At 40.9% G+C, this 27,162-nt stretch overlaps 1 protein-coding gene across 2 annotated transcripts in view; it reads right to left on the bottom strand.

The window, feature by feature from the left end:
- Positions 1-3,906: 3,906 nt before the first annotated feature.
- Positions 3,907-27,162, bottom strand: part of Galnt1 (polypeptide N-acetylgalactosaminyltransferase 1) — an 81,194-nt gene continuing 57,938 nt past the window's right edge. For both annotated transcript variants that reach the window (XM_028862515.2, XM_028862514.1), the window contains exons 7-13: positions 25,378-25,548; positions 23,528-23,645; positions 21,236-21,416; positions 19,617-19,756; positions 10,654-10,752; positions 9,832-9,966; positions 3,907-6,068 (exon numbers count right to left, since the gene is read on the bottom strand). In XM_028862515.2, the coding sequence (XP_028718348.1) occupies positions 5,922-6,068; positions 9,832-9,966; positions 10,654-10,752; positions 19,617-19,756; positions 21,236-21,416; positions 23,528-23,645; positions 25,378-25,548 (991 nt within the window). In that variant the 3' untranslated portion in view covers positions 3,907-5,921. The remainder of the gene's footprint in view (positions 6,069-9,831; positions 9,967-10,653; positions 10,753-19,616; positions 19,757-21,235; positions 21,417-23,527; positions 23,646-25,377; positions 25,549-27,162) is intronic.

The raw sequence follows: 27,162 nt of genomic DNA, 5'->3' as shown, positions 1-27,162 counted from the left end.
AGTGCTCCTAACAGTTGACTCAACTCTCTAGCCCCCACCCCATTTTATTTAAAAAGCTTAGCTATTCTCTTTCCTTTCCACATAAACTGTAGAACAATCGTGTAAGAAATATTTTTAAAAGATTTTTACTTGTATGTGTGTAGATGTCCCATACATGTAGGTGCCCAGAAAGGCCAGAAGGCGGCACTGGAGCCTTGGAACTGGAGTTATTGTAGCTGTGGGCTGCCTGACATGGGTGCCGGCAGCTAACGTTGGGCCCTCTGGACGAACAGCAAGTGCTCTGCTAAGCCAGTCCCTGTATCTACAGGAACGTTTTGAGGCCTACAGAAATCACATTAGACTTTACTGTTGTATTTTCAGTTTATGCACATTTCTGCATTTATTAGCATCTTTTCCATTAGATAGTTGGGTGAGAATGCACTACTCAGAGACCAGAAGAGGGCATTGGATCCAGAGTTACTGACAGTTGTGTGCTGCCATGCAGTCTTCTCAAAGGGCAGCAAGTACTCTTAACCACTGACCCATCTCTCCAGCTCCTACTTTCTACTGGCTACTAATGATGTAAAGTACCTTTAAAAATATTTTTAAAATTTATTTTATGTTAGGGTGTTTTGCCCACATGTATGTCCGTGGATTCCCTGGAATTGGAGTTATGGTGGTTTTAAGCCACTATGTGGGTGCTGGGAATCAAACCTGGGTCCTCTGAAGAGTATTTAGTGTCCTTCACTCCTGCACCGCATCACCAGCCTGGAGTGCCCTCTCACACACTTGACCTGTCATATCGTCTTTGGGAAAAGCCTATTTAAAATTTTTACCCATCCAAAAGCAATGGTCAATCTTGCATTCTAGCTTTTCTTGTACTTGAGATGCACATTAACTTGTGTTTCGCCCCATTCTGAGGAAGTGTGTCCTTCCCCTGTGATACTGGGCACTGACTGACTCCAGGGCCTCTTATACACTAGGACTCTACTTCCAAGATATATATATTCCTGACAGTGTTCTTAGAAGCACAACTTTAAAGTTATTATTATTATTTTTTTTGGTCTTTCGAGACAGGGTTTCTCTGTGTAGCTTTGCGCCTTTCCTGGAACTCGCTTTGTAGACCAGGCTGGCCTCGAACTCACAGAGATCCGCCTGCCTCTGCCTCCCGAGTGCTGGGATGAAAGGCATGCACCACTACCGCCCGGCTTTTAAAGTTTTTATAGAGTTCGATTTATCTTTTCACCAAAACCAAACCAAACCAAACCAAAAAACCCTGCAACTTTTGCTGGTGCTTTAGTTTTATATCAAAGAAACAATTGCCTAATTGTTTTCTTTTAGGAATTTTACAGGGCTCAGTTGGTAGAGTTTTGGCCTTCTATGCATCAAGCTCTGAATTCAATCCCCAGAACTTCATAAGCCTGGCATGATGATGCACATCTGCAATCCCAGCACATAGACGTGGAGACAGGAGGATCAATGTTTAAGGCCACTATCCTCTACCACAGAGCAATGTCATGGCCAGCCTTAGTTTCCTCCGGTCCTGTCTCAAAAGATTTCCATAGATTTAGCTCTTACATTGTGGTTTTATGTTTTGTTTTGTTTTTAAATCATATGATATAGAATTACTTCTTGCTTAGTTGTCTACAAACTAGAAATCATAAAAGTAGGATTCCATTAAATTGTCTTGGTATTTTTGAAAATGAACTGATTACACTACAGGAGGTTTTCTGGACTGTTCTGTTACCTTTATCCTTTTAGTGCGCTGGATCCTATGATTTTCCCTAACAATTTTAGGATTCACCTGTCAACTTCTGAAAAAAGTCACTTGGGATATGTTAATAGGGTCTGCACTGAATCTGTCTGTCAATTTGGGATTTCTATGGTTAAGGTTTCTTATTTGGTCTTACAGTCTGCTAACAGTGACCAGAAACCAAGTCATTGCTGAGAGTCCTGAATGGTGGAAAGTTAGATTCAGGTGTGTGTTAAGCAAGACACAATGAAGAAATGAAGATTCATCACGGCAAAGAAACTAATTACAGATCCCAGGGAGTCTAGAGGCAACAAGAAAGTCAGGTAGAAGGGGTTGGGGATGGAAGAGGCCAGAGCCTGTCAGAGTATGCCTTCCTTAAGGGACAAGAGCAGTACCCTGCATTCCCGCAGGACTAGCAGCTTAAGAACAACACAACACAAATCCTCACTCTAGGAACAGTACATCTTCTACTAAAACCCTTAAGAACCCCTGTGTGAGTTCCAGGCCAGCCAGGGACACATAGTAAGATCCTGTCCCAAAACAAATAAGCGGGGCACACACCTTTAATCCCAGAACCTGGGAGGCAGAAGCAGGTGGATCTCTGTGAATTGGAGGCAGGCCTGGCCTACAGAGCGAGTTCCAGGACAGCCAGGACTACACAAAGAAACTCTGTCTCAAACAAACAAAAAAGTGAAACAGAACCAATGAAAACCAAACAAAGCACCACTTCAGTTCAAACAGGAAACATCTTACTTCCTGAATGAACTGCTTGCAGTTTTTGTTAAAAACTCATCCCACATGTGATGTTTCTATCATCTATGCATTTATCCTATTGCACTACCACACTTGTATACAAAAATTTTTGAGCAAATCTTGATGGAAACTAGAAGGTCTCCAATTTTATTTTTCCCCTTAACAATATTTTGCAATTCTGTATTTACTGCATTTACACACACACACACACACACACACACACACACACTGATTCCTACAAAAAAGCCTTATTAACTTTTACTCTATCAATCTACAAATGAATTTGTGGGAAACTGGCATCTTAGCATTATGAAACCTTTAAATGAGTAAGGTCCATTCACTGTGCTGCTCTCTAGTTTTTCTCAGCATGTTCCTGTAGTTTTCAAGGTAGAGGTACATAACTTTCTTCTTAGACATCTGACCTCATATATATGTAATTATATATTATTTTTATTTTATGTGTATCAATGTTTTTCTAGCATGTATGTGTGTGAGGATGTCAGATCTTGGAGTTACAGTTGTGAGCTGCCATGTGGGTGCTGGGGATTGAACCTGGGTCCTCTGGGCGAGCAATCAGTGCTCTTAACTGCTAAGCCATCTCTCCAGACATCTGACCTCTTTAATGGTATTGTAAGTGCATATCTGAAATTCAGAACTACCTTAATGTACACACATACTGTTAAAGCTTTACATATCAGCCCCATACTCTGAATGAACAATTCTTATAAACATACTGAGCAAAATGCTCTTTAATTCTCAAAAAACCAAGAGAATAGAAGACTTGCAAATGGACTTAATGTCCAAAAGGAGTCAAGTACTTTTCTTCCGTACACCTACTAGGTCAGCACTCTAGAAACACTGCCTTCTAAACGTCTTCCTTGTTTAAACAATGTATTGGCCCTGGAGTTCAACTCACTTTGGTGTACTTCTTGGAAGATGAGGGAAGCACCAGGTCCTTCCAGAGAACAAGGACAGAGAAGACATGGCCTGCATGACATCCTGGATTGGCAGGACAGTGAACAAAACAGTGTTTGTCAAGATAACAATTAGGACCAAGAAACAGACTGTGATTGATGTGAGATTCAAATAATCTTGGCCAGGTTTGGTGGTTAATGCCTTTAATCCCAATAGTTGGATGGAGCCTGAAGCAGGAGGATTGCTGTGAGTCTGAGGCTAGTCTGGGCTACAGAGTGAGGCCCTGTTTAAACAAAACAAAATAGATCTTATTTGTCATACTTCTGAATACTTCACTGGCCCAAATTAAGCCCACTCTCGTTCTTCAATTTCTCTTCATTCCTTTTCTTCTCAGTCAGATTCCAGCAGAGATGAGCAGCTGCCTAATCCACAAACAGCTGTGAGGAAAGGGTCCATTTTACCTTCAAGTAACACCATGTAAGGCACAACTACTCAGGAATGCTTTATATTTTCAAAGTATTTAGGAATTTTTTTAATTAGAAAAATAAAGGCAATGAGATTATCTATCAGGTTCTAAAAGTACCCATGAGTTAAGTCACTTACACCCCACTTAGAAAGTGAGACAAAATTTTAAGTCACAATGCTGTTAAACTTTTACAATAAAGAATAAGACCATGCTATGCTAGGGTACAAAAATCTGTAATTCTGAGCATGAAAATAATTTATTAGACATCTGACTTTTCAAACATTGGGCCCACTGGAGATAGAATTAACACAGCTCACAGAGGAGAAAAACTATTCCAGCCAACACCAGCTTCATTTCAGATTTCCTGGGGGAGGGGAGGTCTCTTCGTCCTGGAGAAGAGCTTTACCCAAAGCATCCATGTCTGATGCTGATTAGATGGATGATGAGAAACTGAGCAAACGTCACTGGTGATGTGACTTCCAGGAACATTCTTAAGCACAAGAAACAGCACTTCCTGCAGCGAGTCTTTGATAATCAAAGCAAAGAATACCATTAAATATAACCTGACAAATAGGAAGCAGATTATATGCATTTTGGCCAGTGGGTTGTTATGGAAAAATGTCACAATGAGATTTCTGTGAGATGGAAAAGTAAACTTTAATTAACATCAACTTTTAATACGTGATTCTGTCACTAAAAACCAGAGTAAAGAAAATCAGTTAACAAAATGGAGACAGGGATGAAATGCAGGACTGTAATGTGGACTCACGGCTGCATTTCTCTGGCTAACTCATTAAAAAGTGCCAATTAAGTATTTTCACTCAATTTTTATTTTTTTTTTTTTAAAAAGCAGCAAATCAACATCACAACTCAAGCCTAATCTAAATGTGCACCTGACAGTGAAGCCCAGCTATGTGTGGAGTGAAAAGGGTTTTCAAAAAAGCCCATCAGATACACGACCTCCAAATCCTCAAACCAACCGCCTCTCTCTGTAGCCTGTGTCAAGTACTCACAGGGACCTGGGAGTTATTGCTGTGAAAACAACCTGGAGGACAGGGGCAGGAGTCTCAGGTACTAAGCATAATCTGTTGAATCAAGTTAAAAAGTTGAAAACGTGGTAAGAAACCGTGTGTGGAAGGGGGACAGGGTAAGAAGGGGAGTTTGTAAGCTAGTTGACCCAAGAGCAACTGAGATAGCTTTAACTTTTCAATTGGGACCAGGCATGTTAAATCCCCCCCCCCTTTTTTTTTTAAAGAAGGCAATTAAAACTTACAATTCCAACAGCCCACAAACCAAATAAAAATATTATAGAAAGAAATCAAAAGTATGTTCAGAGCTCCACCCTCCCCCCAATCTCATTTTCAGCACCCCAAGGAAAATAAAAGCATCCATGATTATCACAGATGAAAACAAAATGAATGTCACTGGAATCAATTTTTCCCCACTGAGGTATAAAATCTATATAGAAATCTGATACTATAACAAATTGTACTTCTCATAATTCTGTTTTAATTTCCTTTAAACCCTGTTTTGATATAATTTTTATTGTTGTAAAAATGTTTTCATGATTCTGAACCTGGTTCCAGTTCTTTTCCACTTACTTTTCTATCAATATTTAATATTCCAGCTACTGGTTCTAATTAGGAGAGCTCTTCTTCACGAGGCACATTCAGCAGAAAGGCTGACGTGCAGGAAAGCTGTGGAAGGAGCATCTATCCAGAGAGCACGTGCTGCGCCTGTTCTGGGATCTGAAGGCTGTTGGCCATTGTTCTCGATGAAGACCCTTCCAGTCTTGTAAACATCAGTGTGCGCAGTTCCACTACTTCGCAGTCTCATGTCCTGGGACAGGAAGGCTGGCTCACAGCAAGTGAAAAGCTAGAGGAGTCTGAGTTTTAATGGCTGATAAACCTTACATCCCACAGAAGAGGAAAACACTTTTCCTTTTTTGCTACTTAAGAATGTGGCAGAAATGTATGCTGAGGTAGCCCAGTCAATCCTTAATTTTTTTCTTTCTTCTTTTCCTTTTTTTCTGTTTTTTGTTGTTTTAATTTGGTCTCAGAATATTTCTGGAAGGGTGACATTTCGAAGAAGCCACTGCTGGGACCGGCTTCCGGTGCAGTCTCTAATGCTGGGCACCTGGCTGTCCTCTTCCGTGGCTTTATCCAGGCACTGGTTACTGTTCACATGCTGCAGGGTTAGTTTCTGAAAGTAGCAGGGGAAACACACACCTTAACTAGAGAGTGGAGGAAAATGTAACACCCCACCTCCCATTGAAGATGGCATTGCACTATGTCAACCAGGCTGGCTTTGAACTTCCAGAGGTCCACCTGCCTCTACCTCCCAGTGCTGGAATTAAAGTTGTGCAGCCTGCCACTGCCACCACTCACTCACAGTACAATCAACCGTAAGCCTCGATATCAAATCCAGAAGTTATCCTTGTGGTGGAAGGAGGTGTTGTGGCACACAAGAGCACAGAAACCTCGAGAGGACTGGGTTTACAGTCTGGACAACTGGGTTTCTTTCGCTTTGAAGATAAATATCACAACACAATACATATTTTGAGAAGGTTCTGTAAGGCAGTAACAGTAGAGTTAAATTATGTGGCTCCTCACATGCAAAGGAGGCTCTAAATAATCAGGGAGGGATACAGCTATCTATCTAGATGCTTATGTTTTAGATTTGATACTTTCATGCTGATTTTTAGGGTAACTTCTAAAAGGTGGGACAAATAAGAGTAAATTCATAGTCATAATGGTCCACAACAAATCTGAGAATGTGTTCCAGACCAACAATCGCCAATGTACTGGTGTGGGGTACATGCTGAGTGATATCCTAACAGGTGATGTAGCTACAATGTTAACAAACACACATTTATCTGATTCTGTACTCATGTCTTGACTTTAATGTGATTCTTTTCTCTGTAAGATTTCCCATAAAAATTTTGTATTTTGCCAGGCGATGGTGGCACATACCTTTAATCCCGGCACTTGGGAGTTTGAGGCCAGCCTGGTCTACAGAAAGAGTTCCAGCACAACACCCTGGGCTACACAGAGAAACCCTGTCTCAAAAAACAAAACTAATTTTTATTTTACTTTATGTGTATGGGTGTTCTGCCTGTGTGCATGTCTGTATATCATGTGGTGCCTCGTGCCTTTGGAGGTCAGAAGAGGGAACTGGATCCTCTAGAACTGGACTTATAGACGGTTGTGAACCTCATGTGGGCGTTGGGTCTTCCGTTAGAGCAGCCAGTGCTCTTAACCACTGAGCCAATGCTCCAGCATCTGAAACATCTCATTTTCACGATGTCTCTTTTAACAGTTCTGTAATTTGAAATCTAACAGAAACAAATGATTGCATCCGTCTACTTTTACTTCTAGTTCTATAGTTCTCTGTGCTGTGACAAAGTGAGACCTGGCAAATAACTGTATATTGTGGATGCTCCATCACCCTGATTTGAACTCTCACAGATAGAAAGTGAGTGCAGCTGTGGGCTGGGATGGCACTGGCTTTCCTCATGCAGGTACTGCGTGCCCTGCGAGTGGAGGACAGGCTCTGCAGTGTGGCACAGTCCAGCAGCCAGAGCCCAGGCTCCACATGCATGCCACTTCAGCCTCCAGTTTCCGTTGAGGCAAATCCAGTGCAGAATTAAGGACTTATCCAACCTTCCACAACCCCTACAAAGGTGGCACCCTGCCTCAGGCATGGTCAATACTACTAAAAGCAGAAGAAACCAAGCACAGCAAAAACTGTGGCTGGGCAGTTTGTTTTTCCACCCTAATTTCTTTGTTCTTTTTTTTGGTTTTTCCAAGACAGGGTTTCTCTGTGTAGCCCTGACTATTCTGGAACTCCCTCGGTAGACCAGGCTGGTCTCAAACTCAGAGATCTGACTGCCTCTGCCTTCCAAGGGCTGGGGATTAAAGGAGTGAGCCATTACTACCTGGCTCCATCGCAATTTCTAAAAACACACATTTCTTTTTCTTTTTTCCTTTCTTTTTTTGAGATAAGGCCTTGCTATGTAGCCCGGGCTAGCCTCAAATTAACTCCCTATCTACCTCCATGACCTCTGAGTGCTGTGATTGTAGGCATGTACCCCATATTCGGTTTTCTAGTCTTCAAATGCTCCATGCTGAGTACTCACGTGCTCAACATCCAGACTGAACTGCTATCCCAGTAGGGAAGCCCCACAGGAGACCTAAGCACTGGTAAAGAACCTTGCTCTAGACAGGCGCTGGCAGCTGACAGAAGATGCAGAGCTGCACTTTCTATCACAGGACTCAGCAGAGGACCTAGGTAATACTGACAGGTCTCCAGAGAGAACATGGCTCAGGCACTGGGCAGGCAAGTGACACACTGTAACTGTGAAGGGAGGACGACAGCTTTCACTACTCACTGCAAGGGCTGCCTCCAATCTCTAAATGGAACGGCTCACAATCGCTACTGGATTTCAGAAGAGACAGCACACCCAGGAAAGGGGAAGGAGTTTACTGTCGTGCTATAAACTTTACAGAGTACATAATATAAACAAGATTTAAACATGCATGAACATGCACATTTAATAAAAAAATAGTAGGCTACTAAACAAAATATCTTGGATTAAGAATTAGGAATCTCGGGTCTGAGATCTAAATTATAGCATCCACCCCTTGTGTGACCAGGAGCAATGAATTTCTACCCATGAAGCAGTGTCCTGGATTTTATTTCAACGGTTCCTTTGCAATCAAGGATCTGACTGGAGGCTTCTACTGTGGGTTTCTGACACCAATGTTCTATTCTCTTTCTTGGTTTTTATGTTTTGATAGATAGATAGGCTGTTCTCCCCCTCCAGAGCTCCCTCTGGAGTTCACTCAGGCTACTGGGCTAGCAAGGTAGCTTGCTCTCCCCTTTCCTTTTCACAGTTATTAATTCAGAAATGCTCCCTAGTAAATACCTCAACAGTTAGCTTTATCCTGGAGTCTGTGTGAAACCAGCCCAGGACATAATTAGTTTAACCTCTGGGAACAACACTGCAAAGTGATTTAAAGTTTTAAAACTTCACATGTACAATCAGTCCTATCTAAATACTTGAAACCATCTCTATTCTCCTACATTTCTAATTGAATGTTTATTTTTCAAATACCCATTGAGGCAGGCTGTAGATGGACTAGCCAACACCATTCCCAACCATCTCATACTGTAAAGACAAGAAAACCAGCTGGGCGGTGGTGGCGCACGCCTTTAATCCCAGCACTCGGGAGGCAGAGCCAGGCGGATCTCTGTGAGTTCGAGGCCAGCCTGGGCTACCAACTGAGTTCCAGGAAAGGCGCAAAGCTACACAGAGAAACCCTGTCTCGAAAAACCAAAAAAAAAAAAAAAAGATAAGAAAACCAAGCCCTTGCTTTCTCTGCCTTTCTTATAGCTGTGGGTTCACTGTGGGACACATCTACAACTCCCAAGAAATAAGTACAGCTTGACAACAGTGTTCTAGGAAAAATGTATTTCTGAACCAAGAGTAACATACCTAACAGTAAAGCAGCCCATGCTCCTTTCTTTCAAAGCTAAGATTGCAGTTGTCTTAGCTATCAGAGTACTCCTAATCCATACCAGAAAGTACATGCCTAGAGACCTGTGTAAAAAAATTGTCATCTACTCAATGAAGCTACTTAAGTACATTCAGTACTGCCCAATTAATATACTGTTATATTCCAACAAACTAAAAATAAGGAGCTTTTCATCTACAAATCTGTGGGTTGTCACAAAGGGCTATGCCACCGGCACTTGCTGTAAGGAAATAAGAGTCCCTCTTCGAGGCAAGGGACAGTCACGCCCTCAACGGCAGTGGCACACATCCAGAAACCAAGAGAACACTGGGAGCACATCTAATGGCTGCAGTGAGTCTATCAGTTACTATTAACCAATTAGCTAGAAAATGTCACTGGGCCAGTGACAGGCTGTAGCTTCTCTTTCTATAGGCAACTAAGTAACTCACCACTGGGTCGTACTCCCAGAGCTGGTTGCCTTTTAGATGGTGGCATTTGAGCATGGTAACTGGTCCATTAAGTTTAGAAACGTCCAAACAAAGGTCATCTGTTCTAATTTCCTTGTTGGCAGTATAAGAGAAAACCTGAAAAGCAAACATGAACCTATGTAAGCTTTAACAACAAAAAGAAATTAGTCAGCATTTCAGATGCCAACATTTCTACATTTTGTAACCATGAGACAATGAAGACACCAGGAATCAGCTTCAACAGACAGAGAATAATGAGCATATAAACACCAAAACTCAGTTAAGTTTTCCCTAGGCTCCTCTGAAATTACCTACAACTATTTCAAAACACAACGATTCTTGCAAATTGTTAAAGTAATGGAGAATGGAAAACTGAGAAAACCTACGCCCGTTTTACACAGAGAAGTAAAAAAACACCACAGTTCTCTGTATTACTAAGGGCAGTCTTTTTTTTTTTTTTTTTTCCCCTAAAAAGGACATAATAAATTTTGTGCTCAGCAGTGTTAATTCAATTGTGACAGGGGCCTTTTAAAAATCTTTTATTAAAAAACTATTAGAAGAGGCAGGCAGATCTCTGAGCTCAAGGCCATTCTAGTTTATATGTTTTAAGCTAGCCAAGGTTACACAGTGAGACCTATCTAAAAAAATAAAATATCAATCATTAGACTGAAAGCACCCTTCACCTAATACTCTTTATTATTTTTCTTTAAAGATATAAAAACGTTTCCTGAATAATGTTACAGGATTAAAAGGGCAAAGTAACCAAATAAAAAGCTGTTTTAAAAGTTTAGTAAAGATACTCACCTGATTACCTCCCATACCATGACAATTGAAAATTCCAACCTTTTCATTCTCTTTTCTAGCCATGTTATCTAGACATTGATTTGTTTCCACATTTCGTATCTGTGGGACAATGAAGACATCAGGAGTTAGGAGCTTAACTAAAGGAGAGGTACATACATATACACTAGAAGTCATCCCTTTATTATTTCTTTTTGTTGTTGGTTTTTCAAGACAGGGTTTCTCTGTGTGACTGCCCTAGCAGGCTGGCCTCAAACTCAGAGATCTGCCTGCCTCTGCCTCCTGCGTGCTGGGATTAAAGTTGTGCATGCCTTTAAATGGTGGCGCACGCCTTTCAACCCAGAACTTGGGAGGCAGAGGCAGACAGATCTCTATGAGTTGGAGGCCAGCCTAGTCTACAAAGTGAGTTCCAGGACAGCCAGTTAGGGCTACTGCAGAGAAACCTTATCTCAAAAAAAGGAAAAAAGAGGTATGCGCCACCACGCCCAGCATCTTTATTATTTCTTTAGTGGCAATTATATCTGGGGTATAATCAACAGCTGTCTAGGTAGACTGAGGCCCCACTCTGGTACAGTAAAGACCTAGTGAAGTCATGGACCCTAAAGGAGAACCTGTGACTGCCATTTTCCGAAACCAGCATAATTTCTAACTGTGTTCTAAATACTTATCTGGGTAGCTCTTGGCCCTCATTAAAGAAGCTTCTTTTTGAAGCAGATGGAAACCATCACAGAAAGCCACAACTGGTCAAAATACTGAGAACAGACTGGGATGCTCAGTCTCAGGTAAGAGAACACAACCTCTACAACAGACTCAGCGAACATCACAGAAGGAGCAGAAAGGCTGTAAGAGCCAGAGGACCCGGATTTCTGCTTCGAGACCGTGTCTTCTATAAACGACAGGGAAGCTGCACCAGTGAAATCTCAACAACATGGTCACCTAAGTATGACCTACACACTACCACCACCGGATGACATGCCAATAAGGACGGGACAACCTCACAAGGCCCCACCTCTAGATGAAGAGCTATAGGCAATGAAAGGCTGTGAAGAGAGGGAGAATCAGTGTTCTCCAGGGACAAGCCCGATAGGTTATCCAATCCCAAACAATCAGTCCTAAACACATGGATATGAGAGCAACACTTGACTCAAGCAGGGTGTGTGTGTGTATATGTGTATGTATGTGACAATAATTAAAGAGGAAGAGGTTTATAATTCGAGAGGGAATTTGGGGGACACAGGAGAACCTGGGGAGAGAGAGGTGGGAATGATGCAAACACAGTACTTATACATCAAGGGTTTTCTAATTTTAAATTAAAACTTTTCTTATTTGTTCTCATTTCTTTCATTCTTTCATTGTTCCTTTAGGATTTATATTTAGTTCAAAATAATTCTATTTTCAGTAATAACTTAAAGCAATTTTATAACTTCTCAAGGACACAAGATGTCCCTTTTGTCAATTTCTCTGATGACTTCTCAGGAGACTGAAGACAGACATTTTTCTGGCCAAAAGAGTTTTGGAAGCTGGCTTGTGTGGAACCAGCCATGGGGTGGTGCAAATTTCACTTTCCCGTTAACCATTAACCCACTCACAAAAGTTGTTTAACTGAGTCATCAGAAAAGGACTATCTGACTATGTGTAAGGCACTCAGACTGCTGCTTATCATAAATAGATGCTAAGTCAATGTCAGAACCTTTAGAACTTCCTGAATCAGCGTCTGCTCTGCCTTAACACTAGCTAACCCCGGAAGGTCAGGGTTCTAGCTCTCTAGGGTTGCTTACAATACTCAATGTGTTAACTACTAATAGCTATTATAAGAAAACATTTATTTTTGTTCCAAATCCTATAGTACAAGCTCTGGAAGACAGACTTGGTTAACAGATATCATTATAACCTTGCCCCAGAAATGACACTTCACCTAGATGTGACCTGGTACAAAAGGACCACAAACTCTGTTTCTGAGGCAATGGCAAGAAGATGATAAAGTCTATGTCACTTGGGAAGCCAGCAGGCAAGAAGGTGGTAAGGGGCCAACTTGCCTTGGCAACTATCTACTATGGGTGGACAAGTATCATCACCTTTTAATTCACCCAAACTCAAGCCCAGCTAACAATGCTTAGGGGTTGTCCAAAATTGGGCCAGTTCAAAGAAAAAGAAACAACCTTTCATTCCCTGGAGGAGTGGCTGCTGTAAATATCTCAAAGGCATGTGACTCAATCTAGATTTTACTCACTGAAAGAGGAGAATGTTCAGGAAAGAGGAGTGGGGATCATGGTTTCACTCACTCACCAGCATCAACTTCCTTCTGTGACCTCTGAACTCACCCACTGCCTAGGTTTCTGTTTGTCCTCTTTCCCCAAGTCTCTATCACCAGCAGCGGCCGCCTTACTCTACGCTAATCTGTATCCACCCGAAGTGATGATGTAAGAGAACGTCTCAAGCATCCACACAGACAGACTACCATTCTCATCTGAGCGGTACTTGACCCCACCTCTCCTTCCTATTCTGTCCCAATGGGTGAACTGCCTTTGTCCTGTCCTTTACATTAAAGCCCTCCGTCTGTGCTGGATCCCATCTCCTATCCCTTTAAATGCACGATGCCTACACTGGGTCTTTCTCTCTTTCATATAACATGAAATTTACCATAGCCAGTTTCAAACAGACAGCTCAGAAGTGTTAAGTTCATTACACTGCTATGTTTCATCTCCAGAACCTTTCCAGTTTACAACCCTGAACCACTTCAGCCACTGAACCACCTTTTGTACCTCCATCAGTCTGTGGTAGCCACTACTTTCTGTTTACAGGTACTTCACAGAAGTGAAATTGTACATTATTTTTGTCACCAGTCTACGTCACTTACATAAAATGTCTTCACAGTTCATTTGAGGTAATGTATGTATGTCACGATGTCTACCCTTTAGAAGGCTGAATAATTCCCACTGTATGGACATGCAACTTTTTGCTTACCATTCATCTGTCTGAGACGGCTGAGTTCCCTTTGCCACCTAGGTTGGGTCCACAGTGCTGCCGTGAGCATGAACCTCTCTAAGATCCCCACACCCCAAGGTCAGGTGCTGCATCACACAATAGTCGTAGTTTACCTTTTGCAGTGCTGCTCACGAGAATGAGTCAGATCCCAGTAACGTAATGCTATAACTTTCTAAGGGACTCCAAATTACTTTCCAGAGAACACGTATCATTTTATAGTCCTACCAACAGTGCACACAGGTCCTGACTCTCCTACATCCTTGCCTATCTACTTGCTGTTTTTTGGGGGAGACAGAAATTATCCTAAGTCAGGGAAGCTGGCCTGGTCAAATTTTCTCTTTTAGGTCATTCTCATTAGCACAGGCTTCTTTCTTTTTAAAGTAGCAAACACATTTAATAAATATCTATTGACTACTGGAATCTAAGTCTGAATCTAATCATGACCACTGACCCTTAGGCAATGAAGACTGTGCTCCTCGATCTTCTGGCGTCCTAAGGAGGGCACTTCAGTGAGGTTCTGAAGAAGCCTGGTGTATTACAAAAGACCTCTTCAGGGGACACAGAGGGTAGCACCCACAGGTGGTGGTGCATGTCGTAAATACAGTTACTGACACCACATTCGAGACAGTCCTTAGACAAGTGTATAGCAAGACTCCACATTTCTACCTATCTTGCTGAAGTTTATAGGTTGGCAGACAATTTCTTCTGACTGGACGTAGGAAGCCAGTTAACGATGGCCACGAGCAGTACAAGACTGGAGCCTCTCCAAGATGTACTTTCATTTTCACAGGTTTGTCTTGAGTGTATGAGTGGTTGCTCACACATATGTCTGTGCACCACATGTGTGCCTGCTATCCATGGAAGTCAGGAGAGGGCACCATATCCCTTGGGACTGGAGTCACAGATGGTTATAAGCCACCTTGTGGGTGCTAGGAATCAAGCCCAGTCCCCCTGCAAGGACTTGTAATCACTGAACCAAACTCTGTCCAAAACTTTTCTTCTGTTAGCATCACTCCTGATTTTATAAATCATTAACATCATCAACCCCATTCTTACACAGATTTCCTTGTAACTGGGTAATATGGTTTCAAAGGAACCCAAACATCCTCTCTCTCTCTCTTTTTTAAAGATTTATTTTATTATATAAACAGTGTTCTTTCTGCAAGTTTGCCTGTATGCCAGATCTCATTATAGATGGTAGAGAGCCACCATGTGGTTGCTGGGAAATTGAACTCACAACTTCTGGAAGAGCAGTCAGTGCTCTTAACCTCTGAGCCATTTCTCCAGCCCAACTCAAACATTCTCAATAAAGCTTTGAGGAATCCTGGCATGATCAAGGCCTCAGACCCCGAAAACTGACTGTGAAAAACTCAGCACACCATTTTATTCATAAAAAGAAATACCCTCCCCTTCCCCATATTCTCCTCTAGCCACCATCCACTCCTCTGCATGACTGTACAGCACCTTGCAAGACTGGCACACGTTCAGGATCTGCACTTCTATGCTCTTGAAGCCACTGGAGCCCCTAATACTCTGCATGGACACTCTCGAACACTGAGGCAGAAGGTACTAACCGACTCTCCCTAACCATCCACACTCATGTCACGTGTTCTCTCCACAGTCCTCAACAGAAACACTTCCTTTCTGAGACAAAACTTTGACTTGAGTCTGAAACATCATTCTCCTGGTTCTCCCTCTACTTTACTGTTTTGTCTTGATTTTTGAAATAAGGTCTCATTATGTAGCTCTGGAACTCACTATGGAGACCAGGCTAGCCTCAAACATGCAGTCGTGCCTCTGCCCTCGTAAGTACTAAGGATTAACAGTGTCTATGATTTCCAGACTGTGCCAGCTGCCTATGGCTGGGTCCTCTATCACTTGCTCCTCTCTATGGTGTGTGTGTGTGTGTGTGTGTGTGTGTGTGTGTGTGTGTGTGTGTGTACACAATGATGTATATACATGTGTGTATGGAGGAGTGAGGGTTCACACCTACCATGGTGACAACTGCAGGTGTCAGAATTCACTTTGAAATAATCTTTCTTTTCTCTTTGCTATCTGTCACTGCATGAACCAGGCTAACTGACCCAGGAACTTTCAGGGATTCTCCTGTCTTGGCCTCCCATCTCACCACAGAAACACACTTGTTCTCAGTTTTGCATGGGTTCTGGGGATTTGAACTCAGCTCATGTTTGTGAGGCAAACGCTTTTCCCATTAAGCCACCTCCCCAGCTCCCCCTCATTATGGTTTTGTTATCTTTTATTACCCATCTACTTGTTTTTTCTGGACAAGTGACCTCCCTACCATTTCTTAGGAACCACTGTACTCCTTCTGTCCTTGCTCTGTACTGTTGATCTCAGCAATGCATGCGATGTACGCGGCTCAGTGAGTTCACTTGGGTGCCTCCTTCACTACCTAGTAAACCACGATCTCCACGCTCACCAGTCGTCCTCGATCTCAGCTGCTCTCGACACTGCTATCTGACACACTGCATATTCTTCATTATTTTTTCCCAAATAGACTATAAGATCAGCACGAGTAGATTTTCACTTTATTTTATGCCATGTTCCATTAGTGGGCACTCAAATAGTTGCTGAATAAATAAAAAACCAGTGAAGAAATCCCAGTCTCCTGCAGAGCTGGGGTTGTGTCCCCCGAGTGTCAGGAGGATGTGGCTGTGGCTTCCTGACAACTGTGCTCACAGCTGGGCTCCCCTTTCCTTGCTGGGCTCCCCTTTCCTTGGCTGTCGTTCGTTTCCTTCGGTGAGTTAGATTTGTGATTAGGGACTAGAAGACCCACTGCTGCCGTGGGGGAACAGTGGGAGAAAGGCAAGACAGGCAGCATAGACATCTCTGGGTATATCAACCCAATGGAAACTCAACTTTTTGGGAGGATGTGATCGTTTGAAAGAAAATGGCCCCAAGGGAGTCGCACTATTAGGAGGTATGGCCTTGTTGGAGAAGTGTGCCACTTCTGAGATTGGCTTTGATGTCTCATATATGGTCAAGATACCACCCAGTGTCTCAGACCACTTCCTGCTGCCTGTGAGTCAAGATGTTAAGAACTCTCAGCTCTGTTGCCACACCATGTCTGCTTGCATGCTGTCATGCTTCCTACCATGACGATAATGGACTAAACCTCTGAACTGTAAGCTGCCACCACAATTATGTGTTTTTCCTTTATAAGAGTTGCTGTGGTGGTAATCTAATTGTACTGAAATGTGATTTTGATTGTATGTTAATAAATAAAGTTGCCCGGGGGTCAGAGCTATTAGAGCCATAGCAAGAGCATGGCGGTGGTGGCACACGCCTTTAATCCCATAGATCTCTGTGTGTTCAGGGATACAGCCAGCATTGGAGACATATGCCTTTAAGACCTAGGGGGCTGTACATTCAGACAGTGACGAGGCAGTCACGTGTTTGGGTTTACAACCAATGAGAAGGCAGAACAAAATACTATAAATAGACGAACAGACAGGAAATAGGTCTCTTTCGGGAAGCTGGGACACCGCAGGCGGAAAGGTGAGATTTTAGCTCTGAGCTCTGACCTCTCGGCTTTCTCTTTTACATTGTTTCTGTGTTTCTTATTTAATAAGACGGTTGGTTACATCAACAAGTTGCCATGGTCATGGTGTCTCTTCATAGCAACAGAAACCCTAACTAAGACAGAGGAAAGAGGGGAAAGGTAAAGCATCTACACTAACAAGTAAAAAGGAGGACGGAAGTAAAACAAGTTAAATTTTACCAACTGAGGAAAATGCTTCAGTAAAGCTCAAACAATCAAAGACTAGCTGGAACAATAGGTGAGGATAAAGAATACCCAGATTGCTCCTAAGTGCATACCCCAGGGGCCGGAGAATAATTACACCCAGTTGTGAGCCACCTGGTCTGAGGGGCAGCTGCTCAGCCCAAGCACCACAGTATAAAAGGGACCCAAGGCAGCAAGGAACCCAGGCAGGGGACCAGGTGAGACCTGCCCTAGAGGCGGAAGTCTGCTGCTGTCCCTGGCAGAGACGTCCATCTGCCTACCTCCTTAAATAACCCTGTCCTCTCTGAAACCTTTCTGTAAACCCAATGACTACAGAATCCCAACAAGGTTAGCAAGCGGGCCTATGCCATGCAAGGGATTTTAACTTCCAAGACTGCCTAAGAAAACTGAGCCAAATTCCATCAAAGAAGTTTTAGGAGGAGGAAGAAGGGAATGACTGACTGCACTGTGACAAGGTAGAAGTCCCGTGTCCCCTGGAAAAGACAGAAAGGTAGGCAATGAAGAAGGGCAATAACCAGAAAACGTCTGATGGTAAGTCCTATAAGCATAATGCTATCATAGCAGGATCTTGAAGACAGCAATTTCAAACTCAAAATTGACAATAAAAACCATCTTTTACGTCACAGTCCAGTAAAAACAAATTCCTTTAACATACTTTGATATATTTATTCCTAGATTATTATTACGAGCAGCTAAACTGATGCTAAATCTATACTAGGCTGCTGAAAATTACTGCCTTGAGTTAACAAATAGGACCGTGGGGAGTTAGAAGATTACTAGGAAAAGATACCCCCAATGTCTGGTTTAATAGGATAGGGCATTCTACTCTAAGGAAGGAGCAATCCAGTGCTTTTGCTTTACAATTTGGGGCAGGGGGTAGTCAAATTACAAGTACTTTTTCAGTGTCGCATACAAGAAATCTCTAGGGTGACCATAGAAACAAAGACATGACAACCACTAAGAAGAAGTCTCTAGATGAGAGTACATTTGAATAAAAAAGAAATGGTTCCTTTAAGGAAAGGGAGTTACTAAAGCAACATGAAGATGGCTGGTTTTCTTCCAAGAGAAGGAATAACTCCGGCTCCACAACTCTGAGAGGTTGAACTTTTAAACAACAATGATGTAAAAAGACCAGTTGTCTAATCTAAAAAAGACATATCTGGTTTTTTTAGGGTGGAATAAAGGTGAGAGGAGACAGGGTCTTTCTATTATGTAGCTCAAACTCACAGAGATCCATCCACCTGTCTCTGCCTCCCAGTGCTCAGATTAAAGGCGCGTGTCACATGCCCAGCTCTGATCTGAATTCTTAAACATAGAATGGAAGTCTGGCTAGGAATCAGAACCGACAGCTAACTGGCATTCCATAACTAGGGTACAAGAAATGGTTTACTGTCAGTCATTATAGCAGAAGGCAAGATCTTCTTCATACTAGATCCTTAGTATAGGCAAGCACTGAGATAAAAAGTACAACTAATTTGCAAATTTGTCTTATTTATAAGCATTAATAAGCCAATTATTTCAAGAAAAATAATGCTGAATTCTAAGAGAAACAATAGAATCACCAGAAACAAATATGCTTTTCAGCGTTTTCCTGGACTTCCCTGTCTAAACTGTGAAAACATAAAATCCCCAAAGGAAAATAAACATGTACCCCCAACTTATGTACAGAACAGTGTTTCAAAACTCCTTGTCAAGGTATCTTCACTCTGGAATTTCTTAAGCTTTGATTTGGACTAATACAAGGATATTAGCTTTAGAAGTACAGGTCAAGTAATGGCTTAGCTCCTTAAAATAAGTTCACTGAAGACACTGCTACATTGTAACAAGAGTCTTCTTGGCAAAATTATTTTTTTAAGATATATTTATTTTAAATCATATATATATGTGTTGTGTTTTACCTCCATGTATGTATGTGTATCATATCTATGGCTGGTATTCTCAGGGACTAGAAGAGGGCATTGGACCCCGTCTAACTGAAGTTACATACAGACGGTTCTGAGTGGGTACTATGACCCAAACCCCAGTCTTCTGCAAGAGCAACAAGTGAGCTAAGCAATCTCTCCAGCGCCAAGCATCTTTATACTCTAAGGACCTTAGAGGTTAGAAGTTTTAACTTCTTAAAGACATAACTATACAGAATACACACACACACACACACACACACACACACACACACACACACACACACACACACATACACACACATTGTTTTTACCTCTCCCAATGAGAAATAGTGACGTGGAATTTGAGAATCAGGGTAAATATTTTCTAGGTACCAAGAGAAAGGTTTGCATTGTAGTTTATGTCTCAGACCAAGTCTTGACGATATATCTCCATAATCTACCTTTGTAACACCTGTTGAAAGAAATAATTGACTGATTTATTAGAGTTCTATTTGTTAACACACATCTACTTATATGTTCATTCTCACAAAGCAGCTGAATAGAAATGGGATTATTAGGTCGTACATGAAACACTAGAGGTGATATGATATGGACCCACCTCCCAAAGTAGCAAACAAGGACAAGGCATTAATGTGTGTTTTGATTTTTTTCAAAGGAAACAAATTCATGTGAGAATGTAATACATACAATATTAAACAACAGTAAGTTACACAGAGATCAGAAAACTTTAGTGTATATTAAGGTTAAAAAATTAATATCTATTTGGTGCAAATATTAAATAGTACAACTATTTCCAATCAGCTTTTCCTCACATAATTCACTGAACTGTGTTCATACCCACTTGAGTTTTGAAGTACTGTAACTGAACAACCAAGGCAGATTAGTTCTAATTTCAGACAGGCTTATAGCTAGGGAAAAACAAAATTCTTGGCGAGAAGTCTCTTGAGGAATGCTATAGCCTCTGCACTGGCTTTGTGACACAAGAGGGTTTCATAACAAGCCTACCAGCAGGACCAAAGGCCTGCTCATCTAGAATGCTCATAATCTGCTTCTGAGGTGGTACTGTTTTATGGGACAGGGTATGTGGCTCAGTTATAAGTGCTTATGTAGCATACATGAAACTCTAGGTTTAGTCCCCCAGCATCACATAAAACATATATGGTCCTAATCACAGAACTTGGGAGATGGAGGCAGAATGATCAGAAGTTCAAGGACATTCTCAGCTACATAGTGAGTTTGAGACTAGCCTGTCCCTACACACATGTATAAATCCATAAATAAATACTAGTATTTTTATGGATTAAAAAAAGCCAAATGTCCAGAGAGAGTTCTTTGTTAGCTAGGAAAATGGCTGAAATTTAACAAGATGAAATCTCACAGGAATAAATGTCAAATGCTTCAGTTAGGCAAAAAGAAAACCGAGTTGCCCCAGCTACCACCACCATACGCACACCCCTGTACAATTCTGAGTCAGCAAAACTGACCAAGATATTTAGTATTACTGCTAATAATATCTCAGGCATACTACCAAGCATTTTTTATACTATGATTTTTACCACTCCTCACAATGACCTTATCAAATCTTTACTTCCAACCCTCTTTACTACTTCTTAGAATCAGGGATAAGAAAGATGCAATCTTGGGCCAGTGAGATGGCTCAGTGGATAAAGATTCTTGCTGCCAAACCCTGAAGACCTGAGTTCAATCCCTGGGACCCTATAGTAGGAAAAGAATCAATACCCACAAGCTGTATTTGGCCTTCACACATGGGCTATGGCACAAGCACCATTTGCCTCAAATTAAAAAAAAAAAAAAATTTTATATATATATATATATATATATAGAGAGAGAGAGAGAGAGAGAGAGAGAGATACACACACACACAAAAAGAAAGGTACACTCTTGTATATATCAGGCAAAATGCACTAACCTGGAGAAATTATATAGAAGAAATTCTTGAATTCATCCATCCATACTTCTGCAAGCCGTCTGTTATTTTTATTGATAATCTGCCCTGTCCCTCCTGGAAACGTGTAAGGTGTAGCTTTCCGAAACACATGACCAACATGGGAACAAGTCACAATTTCCAAAGTTCCTCCACATTGCCAAATCTAAAAACAGCAGGATGAAGCTTAGTAACTGTAACTACCTACCAAAGGTTGCTGTAGTATTTGTGTGGTATTTTTCTTTTCAATTGAACAGGAAGAGTTTGGCTTTTATTTATAACCTTGAATGGAAAATGTGTACTTACTGGTAAATTTTTTCCAAAATGTCTATAAACTACCAAATCTGAACAAAAGAACAAAGTAGAGTGCATTGGACATATAGCTTAAACTTCAGAACCCAAGCCTGGCTATGGTGACCTATGCCTTCAATACCAGCATTCAGGAGGTAGAAGCAATGGACCTCCATGAGTTAAGGCCAGCCTGGTCTACTACATAGTAAGTTCCTGTCTCAAAAATAAACAACAAAGTTCAGGACTCAGAGATCCTGCTCTAATGTACAGCCAATACTTCCCCAGGATCAAGTGTTTTTAAAATTTTTGATGAAAATACAAAATAGATAGGTTGTGAGCTATACATAGAAAAGAGATAGACAGCAGCAATTCTCATAAATTCAAACTGCTGAACCACAATCAGCCCTCATCAACAAGATACACTATTTCAGGAAATGCTCAGTATTGTTTTATTTTTTATATTTAACATGTTTGATGTGGCTTATGATTTAACACTCACCACACACACCTATGATTAGGGAGAATTCAGCCAAATTCGTTTTTATTTCTGTCTCTCCAAACTTGTGCCACTACTAACACATCACACAGAATAGACATCTACCATAATTTTTCAGTAAGACAGAGTCAGCATGTCCTGATTGATTTGTTCAATCAATAAAACACATGGAACAAAAGAAAAATCAAATATAGGTTTATATTCCTAATTCAATGCAATTGTTTCAAAATATAGTTTTGTACCGTAAGGGAAAATCTCGTATTTGCAACTGGAACTCACACTGTGAAAACCTGTGGCTTTGTTAAATAGCTAAAGTGTCCACCTTCAGGTTTTCCCAGGGTTATACTGTGTCAGAGTCGGAGCCAGATGGGATTTCCCAGGTCTACAAGTCAGCAAAGAGAGTTGTCTCTGGGAGCAAAGGAGCTTCCTGCCTCTACTTGGGGCATACTATTTGTCTCTACTAATACGCTACGTGTTGGAAGCTGTTTAGCAGCATACAACCTAACATGTTGATTTAGTAAATACACAATAAAAGGTCAACTAGATTGACTTAACTGAAGAGTAATTTCAGAACTGCCTTGTCGTTTTCTTCCTTTTTGTGGTGTGTATTCGTGCACTGTGTGTAGTGGTCAGTGGTTAACATCAGGTATCTATCTAAATCACTCTCCATCTTATTTTTTTGAGACAGGGTCTTTCACTGAAACCAGAGCTCACTGATTTAGCTATGGCTTCTACTGTCTTTGCGTCCGAGCACCAGGACTGCAGTATGCATTGTCATGCCCAGCCTTAAAATTAAAATTAAAAAAAAAAAAAAAAAAAAAAAAAAAGCACTCAACTGACTTGGTATATGTATGTCGGAGGACAATTTGTGTGTGTCAGTTCTCTACTTCTCCCATGTTGGCCATGGGGATTGACTCAGACTGCAGGCAGTGTCTCTACCCACTGGGCCATCTCAGCAGACCCATGCCCAGCTCTCTTTAGGGGGAGCTAGGAATCAAACTCAGATCTCCGTGCGTGTGTGGCAATCACTTTACCGACGGAGCCATCTCCCTAACTGCTGTCACCTTTTGCTGAAAAGCACAAAGCTGATAAAGTAAGCAGGTTTAATAACAGAACAATTTCAATTAGGGAAGAAGTAAATAACATCATGTGAAATTGTGTTTTTTACAGTCACGTACCAAAGCAGCCTATTTAAATTACAAATTGTTTCTATTTAGTTGTTGAAGCTTGAATTACTTCCTTAAAACAACAGAAATTGAGAACTGAAGAATTACACATAGGTTTAACAGCTAGACTATTAAAGATAACTAGATTACTTGCTGAAATATTTTTAACAAATCTTCCATAGTGTCATCAAACTTTTTATAGGCTGAAGGTTCTGGAGTCCGATTAAACTCACTAAATTTTATTTCTTATATAGACAACAAAAATAATGAACACATATTTGTGGTTAAGTAAAAGATTTTATTTTTTTGTCAAAGGGAACTTACCCTAAAGGAAATTTCTAGGTTTTCTCCTCCCCAAATATCCATTCCAGCATCATATGTTCCAATTTCCTGAAAGTAATCTCTGTCTATTGAAAAAAGGCCTCCAGCCATTGTAGGTGTTCTGAAATTCAATCACAATACTATGCCATTAATTTTAATAATTTAAACTTTATAATCAGTGTTTGTTTTTTAAAAGTCAGCTGTCTATAACTACAGAAAACACTTATTCTTACCTTCTTCAGAATGTTTATACCCTCAGGGTTTGCTGTGGCAGGCAGGGCAGACATGTGCCCTGCTCATGCTCTGTTTATAAAATCCTAAGCATACTTCCTGTCCTTAGCACCTTTCCTAATCCTTGGTACTGACCAACTTTCTATCTCAGACTCCTTAAATTGAATGCATTTCTCATAACCTTCTCTATCTGACTAGGTACTTGATTCCAAAGTCCTAGCAACTATAAAGGTAGTTGAGGATTTTATTCAGCTAGACTCAGATTAGGGTTAAAAAGCCAAGTTCTAAAGGGTGGAAAAACAATGCAAAAATGGCAGATTAAGAAAGGATGAAAACAGAGAGCCTTTCTTAGGTCTACAGAAATCTTAATGGCGGGGATGCAGTACAGAGTAACATCAACATACTACTTCTAAAGGGACCACTGTTCTAACCACCTGTGGTATGTTTTCTGCAAAAGACAAGTCCAGGTGAGCACTGGGTGGGGTGGAGGCAGAAGCATGCCGAATTAAACAGAGAAATGATAATGAAGAGTTTAAATGAATGGGTATCAGTGGTTTCAGTTAACCATTGATTTCCAAGAAGGGTGAGTATAAAGGGGAAAAAACCTGACTCTACCGGGAGAAAAGGATTCAGATCTTGGATCCAAGGATATCATAAGGTTCCTAAGTTCAGAAGTCACTGACATGCGCTCTTCCAGGCAGGCTTCTCTAGGACAGCAGCGTTGTCTCTCCAGGGAAAGCTGTAATTTCCAAAGTTTTCAAATGTCTAAGAGTCCTTGATTTAACACTGAACTGAACTGAACTAAGAGCTTCTTTGAACTGGTAGTATCTCAGGCTGGTCTGGGAAAAGAACCTATTGAGTGAAAAAAATAAAAATCTCTTCAACTTCTCCAGAACTGGATTTGAATTCACAGGAGAATAGATCAGAGAAGCTTCAAATAGGAGCAAATAGAGTTCAATTGCTACAGAAGTTAACGGTGGATACAACTGGGATAAATACTAGGATAAATACTAGGAATAAATACATGATCTAGGTAGCTCAAAGTCTCAGTTTCATGTTCTTACCAACATTTTTATTACTTCCTGAAAAAAGTCACACGTGATCAAGTATAGTAAAGAAGAAAAACAAAGACACATTAATGTAAATCCCTTTATACTCTGTTAATTCTAGTTATTTTAAAAAATTGTGTGAAACAATCTTTTCTAACCTTACAGTCAGTAACTATCATCCAGATGGTACATATTCGTAAAAACATAACAGTGCAAGACACCATTTTGAGATAGTATTGTAACATAATGACACAATCAATTGAGAGTACTTTGATTTCAACACAGACTGAACGTAGAAATCTGTCATGTTTTCATGTAGGAAACAAAGAACATAGGTATGACATCATTTCTCTTGTATACTAGAATTTACAGAATGAAAAAAAAAAAATCTAACTTTATTAACTGGAGGGGAAAATAACCCCTCTTTTAAAAAATAGATATATGTGAAATATGGTTCCTAACTACATCCAAGGTATACAATTGCTATGTGTTTCTCAAAGTACACCTTTAACCCAATTGATGAAACGTCACAACTCTCTGCAACACACTACAAAGGAACGTCTGGCTAATTACCTGACAGGGAGAGTCCGGTCACCTTTCCTTCTGTCCATTTCTCTCTGGGGAACAGGATACCAACGAAAATTGAGCTTCCAGTTGAATCCACCATAGGTCATGTCAGAGCCTGCCATGTACTCGAAAGTATCATCGCTGATCACATCAATGATAGGACACACCACTGTTCTCCTGGTATCATAAAAGTAGATTTAAAACCTTTCAAATGTTCCTTATTCTAATGACTACACAACAAAACAATTGTAAAGTTCTCCTGCTACAACCTATACCAAACCAGTGTCATAGTCACTGAGAGCCTTGTCCTGCATTTCTTCTTTTACACATACTTTGTCCTACTTGCAACATGGAGAATATTATACTAGTGGTTACACATTTCATCATTTTTAGGCTAAATGTTTCTTTATACACAACTCGAACATTTCTCTTCTTCCAGTTTTTGCTAATGAGAAACCGAGTATTCACGTACACACCCTACTGCTTTCAGGGAAACGTCCAGCACTGATGACTGACGTGCAGCCGGCTTCACCACTGTCTTCTAGTCGTGTTATGTAGCTATGTACAGATTTCTCCCTGTAGCTTCACCATAATGCTATCAACTCGGAAGCTGATTTTTTTATTTTTATTAACTCAATCATATTAAATAAATAACAGCTCAGGACTTTTTGAATTTACACACACACACAATTTTGTTTGTTTGGGTTTTGTTTTTGAGACAAGGTCTCTCTGTGTAGTCGTGGCTGTCCAGGAAATTACTATGTAGACTAGGCTGGCCTTGAACTCAGAGATCCTTCTGCCTCTGCCTCCCTAGTGCTGGGACTAATGATGTGTATCACCACAACCAGATGAAATTTTAATTTTTAGGTACTAGAAGGGAATTTTTTTCTTTTAGGCTTGTATTTTTTCATATAGACTGTGTGATCATATATTTACGAACTTTCCAGTTGACCTAAAACACACACACACACACACACACACACACACACACAAAACAAAAAAGAAAACAAAACAAAAAAAAAAACCTAAAAACACCCAAAATGACAAATGTCCCAAATATAGCCCTTGGTAGATATAGTTTATAGGATGTGATATCATATCAATTCTATTGGTGTCTTAAGAAGTCTTTCCCAACCAGGCAGTGGTGGCATAGGCCTTAATAGCAGCACTTAGGAGACATAGGCAGAAGGATCTCTGTGAGTTCAAGGCCAGACTGGTGTAATAGAGGAAGTTCCAGGATAGCCAAGGCTACACAGAGAAACCCTGTCTCAAAAAACAAGAAGAAAAGAAAATCTTTCCCATGGGTGAGTGAGATGGTTCAGAGGGCAAAGGAACTTAATCACCTGAGTTCAATTCCTACCTATGCTCTATATTGTAGAAGGAGAAAACCAACTTCTAAAAGTTGTCCCTGGACCTCTACATGAGCATCATGGCTTTTTTCTCATACTTTTTTTCCCCCTTCTGGGGCCAGCAAGTTGGCTCAGTAGCTAAAGGTGCCCACCTCTAAGTCTAACAACCTGAGTTTGATTACAGGGATTCACATTGTAGAAGGATTTGAAAACTAACCCTGGCAAAGTTGTCCTCTGATCTTAAACACACACACACACACACACACACACACACACACACACAATTTTAAAAAATTTAAATCATAGGTCTTCACTGGGTTTTTTTTTTTAATTGAAATAAATTATTCTAGCCTCATAGAAACAGTTCACTTTCCTACTTTTTCTATATTCTCCTTAAACATCTTGGTGGGAGCACCCTCCCCCTCTTATACACTAAGGATTC

The sequence above is a fragment of the Peromyscus leucopus genome, chromosome 19 (assembly GCF_004664715.2).
Source record: "Peromyscus leucopus breed LL Stock chromosome 19, UCI_PerLeu_2.1, whole genome shotgun sequence".
Classification (NCBI taxonomy): domain Eukaryota; kingdom Metazoa; phylum Chordata; class Mammalia; order Rodentia; family Cricetidae; genus Peromyscus; species Peromyscus leucopus.
The sequence above is the reverse complement of the archived record's forward strand: the minus strand, read 5'-3'. Positions and strand labels throughout refer to the sequence as shown.